Source organism: Engraulis encrasicolus, chromosome 2, assembly GCF_034702125.1.
Source record: "Engraulis encrasicolus isolate BLACKSEA-1 chromosome 2, IST_EnEncr_1.0, whole genome shotgun sequence".
NCBI lineage: Eukaryota > Metazoa > Chordata > Actinopteri > Clupeiformes > Engraulidae > Engraulis > Engraulis encrasicolus.
Window position 1 is genome coordinate 31,226,179 of NC_085858.1, and position 12,338 is coordinate 31,238,516.

Genomic DNA, 12,338 nt, shown 5'->3' on the forward strand with positions numbered 1-12,338 from the left:
GGACTATTCACTATTTGCTGAAAATTCTCAACTATATCATAACAACATTGCTATGGCATTACAGAGAGTCTTAAGCAACAGATTAGGATTTTGGTGACAGTAAAGTTTCAACATAGGCTCTGCGCTAAGGGGCTACAGGCAAAATGTATGCTATTGAATACTGTAGCTTCTGACCAAAGAAAAAGAGAATCACTAAAATATATTTTTTAAACCATTAGTGATTTTCTCAGTTTTGCTTTGAGACACCTGTGACTGAAATCCAGTCACATGTGATGGAATGGAATTTTGCACTGAAGGTTCCTTTTCGGAATAAGCAAACATGGAAACTTCTAGGCAGAGCCATATCCTTCCATGTGGGCCAACAAGAAGGCCTTTGCTTGGACAAAAAAATGCATTCCAGAGCTTCGCTAATTCCCAAAGGACACATAATCACAATTTACTATCTAAAAGTAGAGTTGTATTTCAGAACAACAACACATCTGATCTGCACCAAGTTTTGCAGACTAGAGCTCTGACAGAGAAAGTACCGTAAGCAAGGGAGTCATGTCCAATCGAAGGCCATTCCTAACACATGCTGTTTTTCCACCGAATCCCTTTTTACCCCTTCCCAGCACTTCTTCCTGTGACACCGTGATGTCAGCCGGTAAATATGTAATACATGCTGACTAATCCAGACGCTGCTTTTTAGAGATAACATTTCTGCACCCAGAGTGAACCCACACACGCACGCATACTCGCACGCAGCACACACACACACACACACACATGCACGCACACACTCACACACACACACACAAGTACACACATACACATAAACACACGCACACACATGCAAGGATGCATGCACACACACACACACACACACACACACACACACACACACACACACACACACACACACACACACACACACACACACACACACACACACACACACACACACACACACACACACAAACACACACACATACACACACACACACACACACACACAGGTGGCAAGGCTTATTTGGAGGTGATATGTACTGCTGACAATGAATAGTGAATAGTGAATCTCTGCTCAAAGCTGCACAAAGCATGGTACATAGACCTAAGGCTATTTCAGTAGGGTAATAGTTTAATGTGAGGGGTGTGTACTGCAGATAAGGTGCAAATGAACTGCTAACCGCAGCTCACCTCTGGAGCTCTCAATGCAGACATTTTCATCCCAAACACATCCTTCCATTCCAACACACACACACACACACACACACACACACACACACACACACACACACACACACACACACACACACACACACACACACACACACACACACACACACACACACACACACACACACACACACACACACACACACACACACACACACACACACACACACATCACCCAACCCCCCAAAGAGGAATAGAATAGCTGTGCGCAGTCTAATTAGGAAGTGCAGCTGTTGCGTTAACTTTTCTTGATGCTCTAAGGAAACAGCTCCTATCATAGCTACACTACTCTATGCAAAAGCTGTCACAACTTAACATCATGCACTGATTGAAACATTTCCCCAAAAAAGCCCCGTTGTGAACACATCATCCAGCCCACCAACAGGGTGGGACAAACGGTTCAGTTGTCCTGGGCCCAGGGGGGGAAAAAGGGGGGGTTACCTTGTTTTTTTGGAGAGCGCCGTCGTTTCTGATGATTTTGTACCGGGCCTAGCCAAAGCTGTCAGTGACCCTGCCCTGCTTAGCTGTGACAGATTGGCTTTTTTTGTTGCTGTAGGCCTAACAATTATACAACATGCCTGACTGTAATTGATTTTGCACATTGTTTACTGTAGACGCTATTAATGCAAATTGCCAGAGCCCTGGCATTAGTTTATGAAAAGCTGTGTTGGAATGGGTCAGGTTATAAATTATGTGTGTTTACATAATTACAGAGACTTAACCCTTACTCGTAATAATGTGTCGTGCGGTGTGTCAAATGGAAATTAATTGCATGTGTGGGCCATGGCATCCATTTGCATCATGCCTATACATATGTAGATTTGCCTCTGTGTTTGTGTGGGTGTACACGTACATGTGTGCAATCTTGATTCAGCGTCACAAAATCTATGTCTACTTTTGATTGTATTTGTTTTTTGAGTGTGACATATGTCGAGCAATGCCAAAGAAATTGAACCAACAGAGCAATATAGGTGTGCATGTGTTTGTGTTTGTGTGTGTGTGTGTGTGTGTGTGTGTGTGTGTGTGTGTGTGTGTGTGTGTGTGTGTGTGTGTGTGTGTGTGTGTGTGTGTGTGTGTGTGTGTGTGTGTGTGTGTGTGTGTGTGTGTGTGTGTGTGTGTGTGTGTGTGTGTGTGTGTGTGTGTGCGTTCACATGTCAGCTTCACCTCATTTGTCATCATCTTCTCGTTACTTGTCCTTCATGGTATCTCAGTCTTGCCATCACACACACACACACACACACACACACACACACACACACACACACACACACACACACACACACACACACACACACACACACACACACACACACACACACACACACACACACACACACACCCTTCACAAAGGCATAACCGCATAACCATTAGTGTCATGCCACAACCATGTTATTGTTGGCAAGGCACTATGCACAGCCATTCTGCCGGCAAAATGAACACCTACGTGTATGCTCAGTTGTGCCGTTTGTATGAGATTCCGGGCTGGACTGAGATTAAAAACCATCCGGACATTTTTGTACTAAATCCTCCTTGACTGATTCCTCTGAAGATGGACTAATGGGCTGCTTACTCTAAACTGCACCCTCATAAAAAAAACCCTGAACAAACAATAAAAATAATCAACAGTATCGGCCCCTGGGGGCTGTTGGCCCACCGGGAAAATACCCTTGTATGCCAGATTACCAGCCCAGCCCTGATGAGATTCATGCCTCCATTTCACAGAGACTTCCATCTCTAAAGCAAACCTCTGCGCACTTCAAATGACATTGATGGGTGATGGCGCCATCTGGTGCGACGAGGGTATAGACGCTGTAATGTAACGACAAACATCTGGATTGAGCATCTCCGCTTTGCTCTCCCAAAAGAAAGCCGATTAATCACCGGTATCAGACTGGAGGTGATCATTGACGTCTTGTGTGTCACCCTGAGACGAGAGTTTTCTGCACGTTTTCATTGTCTGGTTACTAATATCCTGCAGAAATCCTTCCTAATAAAACTATGAGATGTGTCCAGGGTTGTTGGCAGCTTTTGCTGGGCCCAGGACAAAATAATGTGAAAGGGCCTCCCTCTAAATACACACAATGTACAGTACATAATATTACACCAAACCAAAACCATGCCTAAGCCTAACCTGTCAGTGAAGCAACATTTCTGCATCTTTACTTTCACCAAGAACAGGGAAAAAAGCAAGGAAAATTGTGAAATTGTGGCGAAATTGTCCTCACACCAAAACCTTGCCTAAACTTAACCTGTCACAGGCGTTGTGGAGCACAAGTTACCATGCAGAGGTGTGATGCACAAACACTATAGACAGTTCAAGTCGGCCTCACCTTATCACTCTGGCATGATGACATGCTGCCTCTACGTCCATCCTTTCATAAACTTTGCTTTGCTTTGATCATGATTCTGGTTTTCTTTGTCATTACACAAGTGTATTGTATTTACAGTGTACAACATGTGTAATGTCTGCCGAATACAACACGTAGAGGAGCAGGAGATGTAAAGACTAACAGGGGGCCTACCAATAATATAAAGACCCATATTGTGCAACTGTGTTTTTTTTCTATACGATGTAGCCTTTTGAAAAAGCAGTGGTAATTCAGGACAAAACAGAGAGAGAGAGAGAGAGAGAGAGAGAGAGAGAGAGAGAGAGAGAGAGAGAGAGAAAGAGAGAGAGAGAGAGAGAGAGAGAGAGAGAGAGAAAGAGAGAGAGAGAGAGAGAGAGAGAGAGAGAGAGATAAAGACAGAGATGTGCGTCTTTTCCACTGCCGCTTTTCTGGTAGGCCTACAGCTCGAGCGCGACTGGGCCGCCACTTTTTGCTTTACGATTGAGCTGTGTTGTGCAAAAAAGCAAAAAGTGGCGGCCGAGTCACGTTGTTTAGGCCTACCAGAAAAATGGCAGTGGAAAAGAGGCATAAGACACATACAGACATAGAGACTGAAATAACACTGCAATTACACTGACATAAACCCCAGTCCACTATAAATGTAATTCATTGTTCTTTTCTACATCTGTGAAGGATTGAGTACTTCCAACATTTCAGTCTCCAGCTCTGTCTGGCATGTTGAAGGCCATGATATAGAACCATAACTAATGCTCTGACTTGCGCTCCAGTGGAAAACCTATTGAGAGACCAAAACAGAGAGAAGGGAATGTTTCGCTGGGTCACTTATCAAAGTCTGGTAAAAAAAGGGTAGGCCTACTCATCAAAAAAAACTTGGTTGTCCAAACAGCCATGTAAAGATGAAAACAACTTTTGAGGCACTCCTTTTTGCCTTAATTAAATTCTGGCTACATGCCTAAGTATTTTGACATGTCCTCATCAGGGCATGCCAAACAATCACAGGTGAAAAGAATTGATCGGGTTGGAAGGTGGAACTAGGTCACATGACACCGAAACCCCACCCCTTGACAGAAAGTGACTAGCAGCATTCGATTTCTCGCATCGTCGACCAACGTTGCACAGTGCATCCGTGAGAACAAGTGGTATTAAACACAACGCATTTAAAGTGGACCACAAATTTATATGAGACGATCTACACTCACCGGCCACTTCATTAGGAACACCTCTCCAGTGCTGGGTTGGACCCTCTTTTGCCTTCAGAACTGTCTGAACTGCCTGCAACAATAGTTGGATAGGCTGTGGCATTCCAGCAAAGATAAAATGGTACTAATTGGCCCAAATTGTGCTAAGAAAATATCCTTTATGCCATTATATCCCCAGCCTGAGATGTTGATGTAAAGGGTTAACCCATGTTTTCATGTTGTTGACGCCAAATTCTGACCATTCCACTCAAGTGTTGCAGTAGATATCAAGACTCATCAGACCAGGCAACATTTTTCCGATCTTCCAGTGTCGTTTATGATGAGCCTTCAGAAATTGTAGCCTCATTTTCCTGTTCTTAGCTGACAGGAGTGGCACCAAATGTGGTTTTCTGCTGCTATTGCCCATTTGCCTCAAGATTTGATGTGCTGTTTAATCAGGGAATCTCTTATGAATACCTTGATTGTAATGAGTGGTGATCTGACTTAATGTTGCCTTTGTATCAGCTCAAACCAGTCTGGCCATTTTCCTCTGACCTCTGCCATCAACAAGGCATTTTCGCCCACAGAATCACTGCTCACTGCATTTTTTTCCCATACCATTCTTTGTAAACCCTAGAGATGGTTGTGTATGAATATCCCAGTAGATCAGTATTTTCTGAAATACTCAAATCAAGCCCTCTCGTCTTGACAGTCATACTATTAGGGATGTAACGGTACACAAAAATCACGGTTCGGTACGTACCTGGGTTTTAGGGTCACGGTTCGGTACATTTTCGGTACAGTATGGGAACAAAATAGAAAACCATTTTTCTTCCTCAGCACGTTGTTAAGTTCACCAAAATATTGTCAAAATACAAATGAAAAAAAGTAAATACATTCAACCTGCTTTCATCAGTGTAAGAAATAGTACTTTCGCCTCAAGGTTTCACAAAGACCAAGCCTCTACACCTGTTTTTGCTTGCATTCTCTCTCAGGGTTCTGCACGAGCCTCTGCATGTAGTAGCAGCATAATGGAAAAACATGAACAGAGTAGCCTTTTACTCAACCTTTCGGTACTCTGTACAGCACTGTTCGATTCGGTACAGGTCTTTTCGGTACGGTACGTCGGTTCGGTTCGATATCGATACACCCCTAATGTTCAAAGTCATTTAAATAATCTTTCTTCCCAATTATGATGCTCGATTTGAACTCCATCAGATCATCTCGACCATGTCTACATGCACAAATGCACTGAGTTGCCACCATGTGTTTGGCTGATCAGAAATTTGCCTCCATGAGCAGTTGTAACAGGTGTTCCTAATATAGTGGCCGGTGAGTGTACGTAGCACACCGTGTGTGAGTGATGTCGGGGCAAAGAGGCTTGAGACAAGAGGGCTTACTCACGTCATAACAGCGTAGTAGGAAATGATGGCGAGGGGAGTACGGAAATGTTATTCACTGTGGAACAGGTCATAGGACAGCGTGAATGTCTGTCAGCTGTCCTTAATTACCCCCAGCAATTACTGCTGACCAACAGCTGCCGTTACTTGGCCACAAATTATCCATCATGGTGTCGCCCCCACTGACCATGTGCAAGGGAGTACGAAAATGGCATCCATCGCACCCACTGACCAATGACCATGCGCAAGGGAGTTAATTTTCCATCCACTCGTGTCCTCAGGCAACGCCCCCGTACTACACCGTGGCCAATGCATTCCCCGCCAAGAGATTGTTCTTTCTCTTGAGTTTCTTTGGTCGGGGTTCAGGTGGGGAGGAGGAGCTGAAGTAGGGTGCAATGCAAACTTTTTAGGGGTGTGGGACAATGCGCCTACACACACACACACACACACACACGAGTGAACTTTTGGCCAACCAGTTCAGGGTTATGTCACTGCGGAGACGGTATGCAGACGAGCATCAATGAGGATAAGCAACTGCAGGACCTGCAAGGTCCATCTGCAGCAAAGAAACTCAAGAGAAAGAACAATCTCTTGGCGGGGAATGCATTGGCCACGGTGTAGTACGGGGGCGTTGCCTGAGGACACGAGTGGATGGAAAATTAACTCCCTTGCGCATGGTCATTGGTCAGTGGGTGCGATGGATGCCATTTTCGTACTCCCTTGCACATGGTCAGTGGGGGCGACACCATGATGGATAATTTGTGGCCAAGTAACGGCAGCTGTTGGTCAGCAGTAATTGCTGGGGGTAATTAAGGACAGCTGACAGACATTCACGCTGTCCTATGACCTGTTCCACAGTGAATAACATTTCCGTACTCCCCTCGCCATCATTTCCTACTACGCTGTTATGACGTGAGTAAGCCCTCTTGTCTCAAGCCTCTTTGATCTGCAGTCACATTGATCCTGCGATAGTTTGACATCAAGGCACGTCACGTCGTCGTCGAAACATGTCTGATATTTGGTAAGTCGGACAAGATTTCTAACCATCATGCAACATTTTCATCCAGAATACATTGCTTTCTGCATGCACATCGAATGCACCTAGTGTGTCCCAGTGAACTGCTACACACATAGGTCTGTGCTGCTACACCCTAATCCTGTGTGGCTATGAGTTAAGCCAGAGATTTGGGTGCAGCTGTATTGTTCGTTGGGTGTAAAGCCAAGCCCAGGGCATCTGGATGCAGCTGCTGGACTGGATCATGTGGAACACAGACTGAAATATCCTTCCTCTCGAGAAAAATGCCTTTTTAAAACTCATTTTGCACAATCTAGTTTGTCATACAGTGGGCACATTTGGATACAATCAGAAAGATGTACTTAGATGTACTTAGTGCTTAACAGAAATAGTGGTAGGCTATACCTGTAAAAAGGTACACTTTATAAAGACTTAATTCTGCAAAGTTGAAATTGCGAGTGGTAGGCAAAAATATTCTTTTACTAAGCTTGCTCGTATTCCAAAGCTGTAACTCACTTCAATCAAACCTTTGTGTTTACACAGGCGTCACACACAGAGCTCTGCTTTGATGGGGCACAGGCTGTGTGCATTTTATTGTCTCTGCTGCTCTCTTGTGGTCAGATAAAGTATTACACTTTGAGACATACTGTATTGTTTGCCATTTTATTAAAAAAAGAAGGAGTACAGAAGGCAAAATAGCTTCTCTTTTTTACAAGAATATTTGGACACAGATACACAACATATGATTTTAATGTTCAAATTAATTCATGACGTAAGCCTACATGCCTATGGGTTTCAAGAATGGCAAAAGTACATAGCACCATTTTATCTGGCAACATTGATTAAAAATATGATACAAATTTGTCTTTGCTTCATCACACACATACATATTTCAATGGTAATTCAAAGCACTTGCAAACCGACAGATACAACAATTAAACCAATGGACATTAACTGAAATTGCGCTTTTTGATTGTAAGTCTAGTTAAGTATGTGAAGGTGGGGCGGTTGGACTGAAACCAACACTGTAGAGTTTTTAAACATCCCCTCCCCTATTTATGCATTGATATCACTGCACTGAAAGACAATCCGAATGCTGGGGGGGGGGGGGAGACTGAACCACCTTTAAAACACAAATTAAGAACACTATTATATACACAAAGTATGAACTGTAAAAACATGTTATAAATAGACAAAACCACAGACATCGCACGCACACACCATTCACACTTTAGACATTAACTATTGACTGAACTGTATTTTTTTCCATCTTTGTTGTTAATTTTTTTTTCTTCTTAGTAACACGTTTAGTGCGTTATGTCCAAAGATGACCCCCACAAGAGGGCGCTCTCTGGTGCTTGCTGGTACCGGCTGGCTGTTCCTTACTTGATTGAGTGAGACTGCTGGGAGAGTGGGTGTCCTCCTGTTCCCCTTTCCCCGACCCCTCCCTCCCTCACCCAACCCCCACCCCCACCTCCCATCCCACCCCGCCCCGTCCCTCGTTTCGCCCTTCCCGCCTCTTGTCCCCGCTCCGCTCCGCTCCTCTCCTCTCCTCTTCTATTCCTCTCGACTCCGAGGGGCCTGCTCACTCCTTCTTCCTGAGGACGATGTAGATAAGGCCGCTGACCAGCGAGATTGGGAAGGCCACCCAGGCCAGCACATAGGCGTGCCCGTAGGTGCTCGTCTCCGGAGCCGTGTTCATCACTGTGTAGATGATGGCCCCGCTCATCACAAACAAGCCTGGAGAGAGAGGGGGAGAGAGAGAGAGAGAGAAGGGATGGAGAGAGAGGGGGGGAGGGGGGTTGGAGAAGAGAGGAAGATAGAGAGGGGGTGAGAGGAGCAGAGAGAGGAAGAGAGAGGGGGAGTAGAGATGGAGAGGGAGAGAGAGAGAGAGAGAGACAGAGAGAGAGAGAGAGAGAGAGAGAGAGAGAGAGAGAGAGACAGACATTCAGAGAGAGAAGTTGGGAATGGTTAGAGAAAGGACGGTTCATGGCTTGGTCTTGACATGGTTCTGAAATATCAATGTCCTGATAAATAAAACAAAAAAACAAAAAACAAACAACAACATGGCTTTGGTGTGTGTCTGTGCACGTATATGTGTGTGTGTCTGTATCTATCTGTCTGTGAGACATAGGCTGACCGAGTAGCCTGCCCTGAACATAATGTGACACAGCAGGGGTGGCCAGGTGTTTTTGATGCTGCTGCAGGGTACTCACTAGCGAGGATCTGGAAGATGGCAGTGAAGTAGAAGCGTCCTCCCTTGACCAGGGTGAAGAGCTGGCACAGGAAGAAGACGAAGGACAGCAGGCAGAAGAGCACGGACAGGACCATGAGGGCCTGCACTGCCTGGAGCCAGTCTGGAACACGCAGATACACACGCGCACACACACGCATGCACACATACAGAGAGAGAGAGAGAGAGAGAGAGAGAGAGAGAGAGAGAGAGAGAGAGAGAGAGAGAGAGAGAGAGAGAGAGAGAGAGAGGAGACACACACACACACACACACACACACACACACACACACACACACACACACACACACACACACACACACACACACACACACACACACACACACACAGTTATCACATAGTTATCACATCAATCTACTCGCACACAGTTAACCAGATGGTGTGAATTATGCTTTTTCTAAGCAACGACACAGATTCACAACGACACAGAGCAGGGAAACATCATAGACGAGCACAGTTATTATGTAATACTTAATTTGTACATATCAGGTTATGGCAAGCCGTCCCTAAAATCAGTGGTTTTACAGAGTTATATTCCAATAATGGCGTGACAGAAGCTCACCTTCACTGATGGACTGTTTACAGTGGTATCCTCCATTCTTTGAAGTGCATCCGTACCATAAGTCTGCACTATGGTCACCATCCACTATCCACGCCTGACAGACACGCCCATTCATACACATACACAGACGCGCGCGCACAGGCAGGGAGGAAGGAAATACCATTAAAATGTCAGATGGATATTATAACTGAAAACACTAAAACACTACGATGTAGATAGTTGATGTACAAAAAGACTAGAAAGATAGTTATGCTCTACTCACATTCAGGGCTGTGGCAATAATCAGTAGGATCAAATCCAACAGGTGAAGGATCATAACTCCAACTAGAACGATCAGCATCTTGAAATATATCTAGAATACACAAATCGATCAGTCAATCAATAAGCCAGTGCGATCAATGGATACGTTTTTATAAGTTGGCCAACGCTTGATGCGCGCTGCTTGTGCAATGCTTCATTTCTCCACCAGGTTGTACTGCCTGCTTAATTTACTTCCAATCCCTAAAAGTTTCCTCCTACTTTTTCTGTGAAAATACTGCGTTCCGTTATTTACAAAACAGCAACACCCAATGTGGTATTCATATTCCCATTAAACTCAACAAAATAACCACAAGAAGATCATGCGTAAAACCAAAGCATGCCAAACACGCCCAAAAGTCACGTTCCCTATGAATAAAACTTTCAAAACATTCGCCCTAAAAGGGGAAAACTAAGAAAAACATCAAAATGTTTACAGTCGTGGCATTTCGAGATGCTGCAAAGAGTTAAACGCCAGGCGTGCGTTATTACATAAAGCAAGTATGGCAGCTGAATAGAAAATATTCTGGCCACAGCTGCAATTATTAATTGTTTTGACAGATTTTGCGGTCAACTTGTTTAGTGGGCTACATCCTCTCTAATATTCGCGAAGCATGAAAAGGAAAATCAAAGCACGAGTATTACGAAAAGTAAACTAAAAGTTGGATAATCCACTTCAGGACTCGTAAATCCGTATGGGCGAAGGCAGAGGGGTGAGGCACTCATATTCCGTTATGCGCGGGGAAATACACGCTCTGCTTTCTATTACTCCCATCAAAGTGCAAAAGTGGAAAAACACGCAAAAACTTCGACAAATCCAACTTACAGATGTATTAGCAAGGTGTAGAATGAAAAAAAGAGACTCCTCCAACGACAGAGCGCAAGCGAGTAGAGAGTGTAGCTGCCCGTTTCTGAGTTCCTACTACAGATTCTCAGTTCGTGGGTTCTGTATCCCAGATGCAACAGCACCACAGTCAACTTTTTGAAAACGTGAGAACACCGCCCTGTGAGCGTCGCTACGTCACCACCCAAGCTACTCTGTCCCTCTCCCAAATACACACGCCAACATTTGAGAAGAATGGGCTGTCTGGAGGATGGGTGGAAAACAAACGGGACTTCTTTCAAATCGTAGATTGCATAGTTGACGTCCAAGTTTATGGCTAGTTTCAAACACATCTTAATTTCCTCCCCTAAGTCACTGTGTACAAGACACGATTATTATTGTCATTGTGTCACATCTTAATCAACAGCTGAGGACATTGGCTTGGAGAAGTCCAAAATATCTGAAGTGAGTATCAACCCTTTCCTGTCAAACAAGTCTGTTGTTATTGTATTCAGTAAGCATCTACATGTTCCTTAATGACCGCCCTGTCTGCTTACACTCCCTCCATGTGCAGAGCTCATATGTGCAGTGTGTGTGTGTGTGTGTGTGTGTGTGTGTGTGTGTGTGTGTGTGTGTGTGTGTGTGTGTGTGTGTGTGTGTGTTCGCTCTCTTGGAGGCCTTGTGGTATGCACAGAATGTGTCATGGCTCTATTTACCTCTGCTTTTTGGGAGGACGATAGATAGCGTCTGACTGTGCCAAGGAGCTGACTTGAAGAGTTGTAGTAAAGCACACACAGGCATGCACGCACTCGTGCCCGCACGCGCGCGCGCGCACACGCACACACACACACACACACACACACACACACACACACACACACACACAGAAAGACTGACACGCAGACCAAACACGCTCACGCACACACACATAGACACACAGACACAGACACAGACACAGACACACACACACACACACACACACACACACACACACACACACACACACACACACACACACACACACACACACACACACACACACATACAGAAAGACTGACACACAGACCAAACACACGCACGCACACACGCAGACACACACACACACACACACACACACACACACACACACACACACACACACACACACACACACACACACACACACACCCTGGCGTGCCCTCTACACTACCACTAGGGGGGCGTGCCGCTGCCGTTTGTTTGTAAACAGTGCAGTGCAGGCAGGCCGT

General features: G+C 44.9%; 1 protein-coding gene across 1 annotated transcript; it reads right to left on the bottom strand.

Annotated features, from left to right (window-relative positions):
• Positions 1-7,805: 7,805 nt before the first annotated feature.
• LOC134461988 (peripheral myelin protein 22-like) lies at positions 7,806-11,234 on the bottom strand. Its single transcript, XM_063214818.1, has 5 exons — positions 11,095-11,234; positions 10,234-10,323; positions 9,972-10,065; positions 9,373-9,513; positions 7,806-8,896 (listed from the first exon to the last, which is right to left on the bottom strand). Exons 2-5 carry the CDS (start codon positions 10,309-10,311, stop codon positions 8,742-8,744), a joined length of 468 nt encoding a protein of 155 aa, XP_063070888.1. The 5' UTR covers positions 10,312-10,323; positions 11,095-11,234; the 3' UTR covers positions 7,806-8,741.
• Between the last annotated feature and the right edge of the window lie 1,104 nt (positions 11,235-12,338).

Bases quoted from the DNA above. Each gene is read 5' to 3' on its own strand.
- LOC134461988 (XM_063214818.1), bottom strand. From the start codon at position 10,311: ATGCTGATCGTTCTAGTTGGAGTTATGATCCTTCACCTGTTGGATTTG. The intron at 9,514-9,971 runs GTGAGCTTCTGT...TGCGTGTTCCAG, and splicing joins TAAACAGTCCATCAGTGAAG to ACTGGCTCCAGGCAGTGCAG. The intron at 8,897-9,372 runs GTGAGTACCCTG...CTCTCTCTCCAG, and splicing joins CATCTTCCAGATCCTCGCTA to GCTTGTTTGTGATGAGCGGG.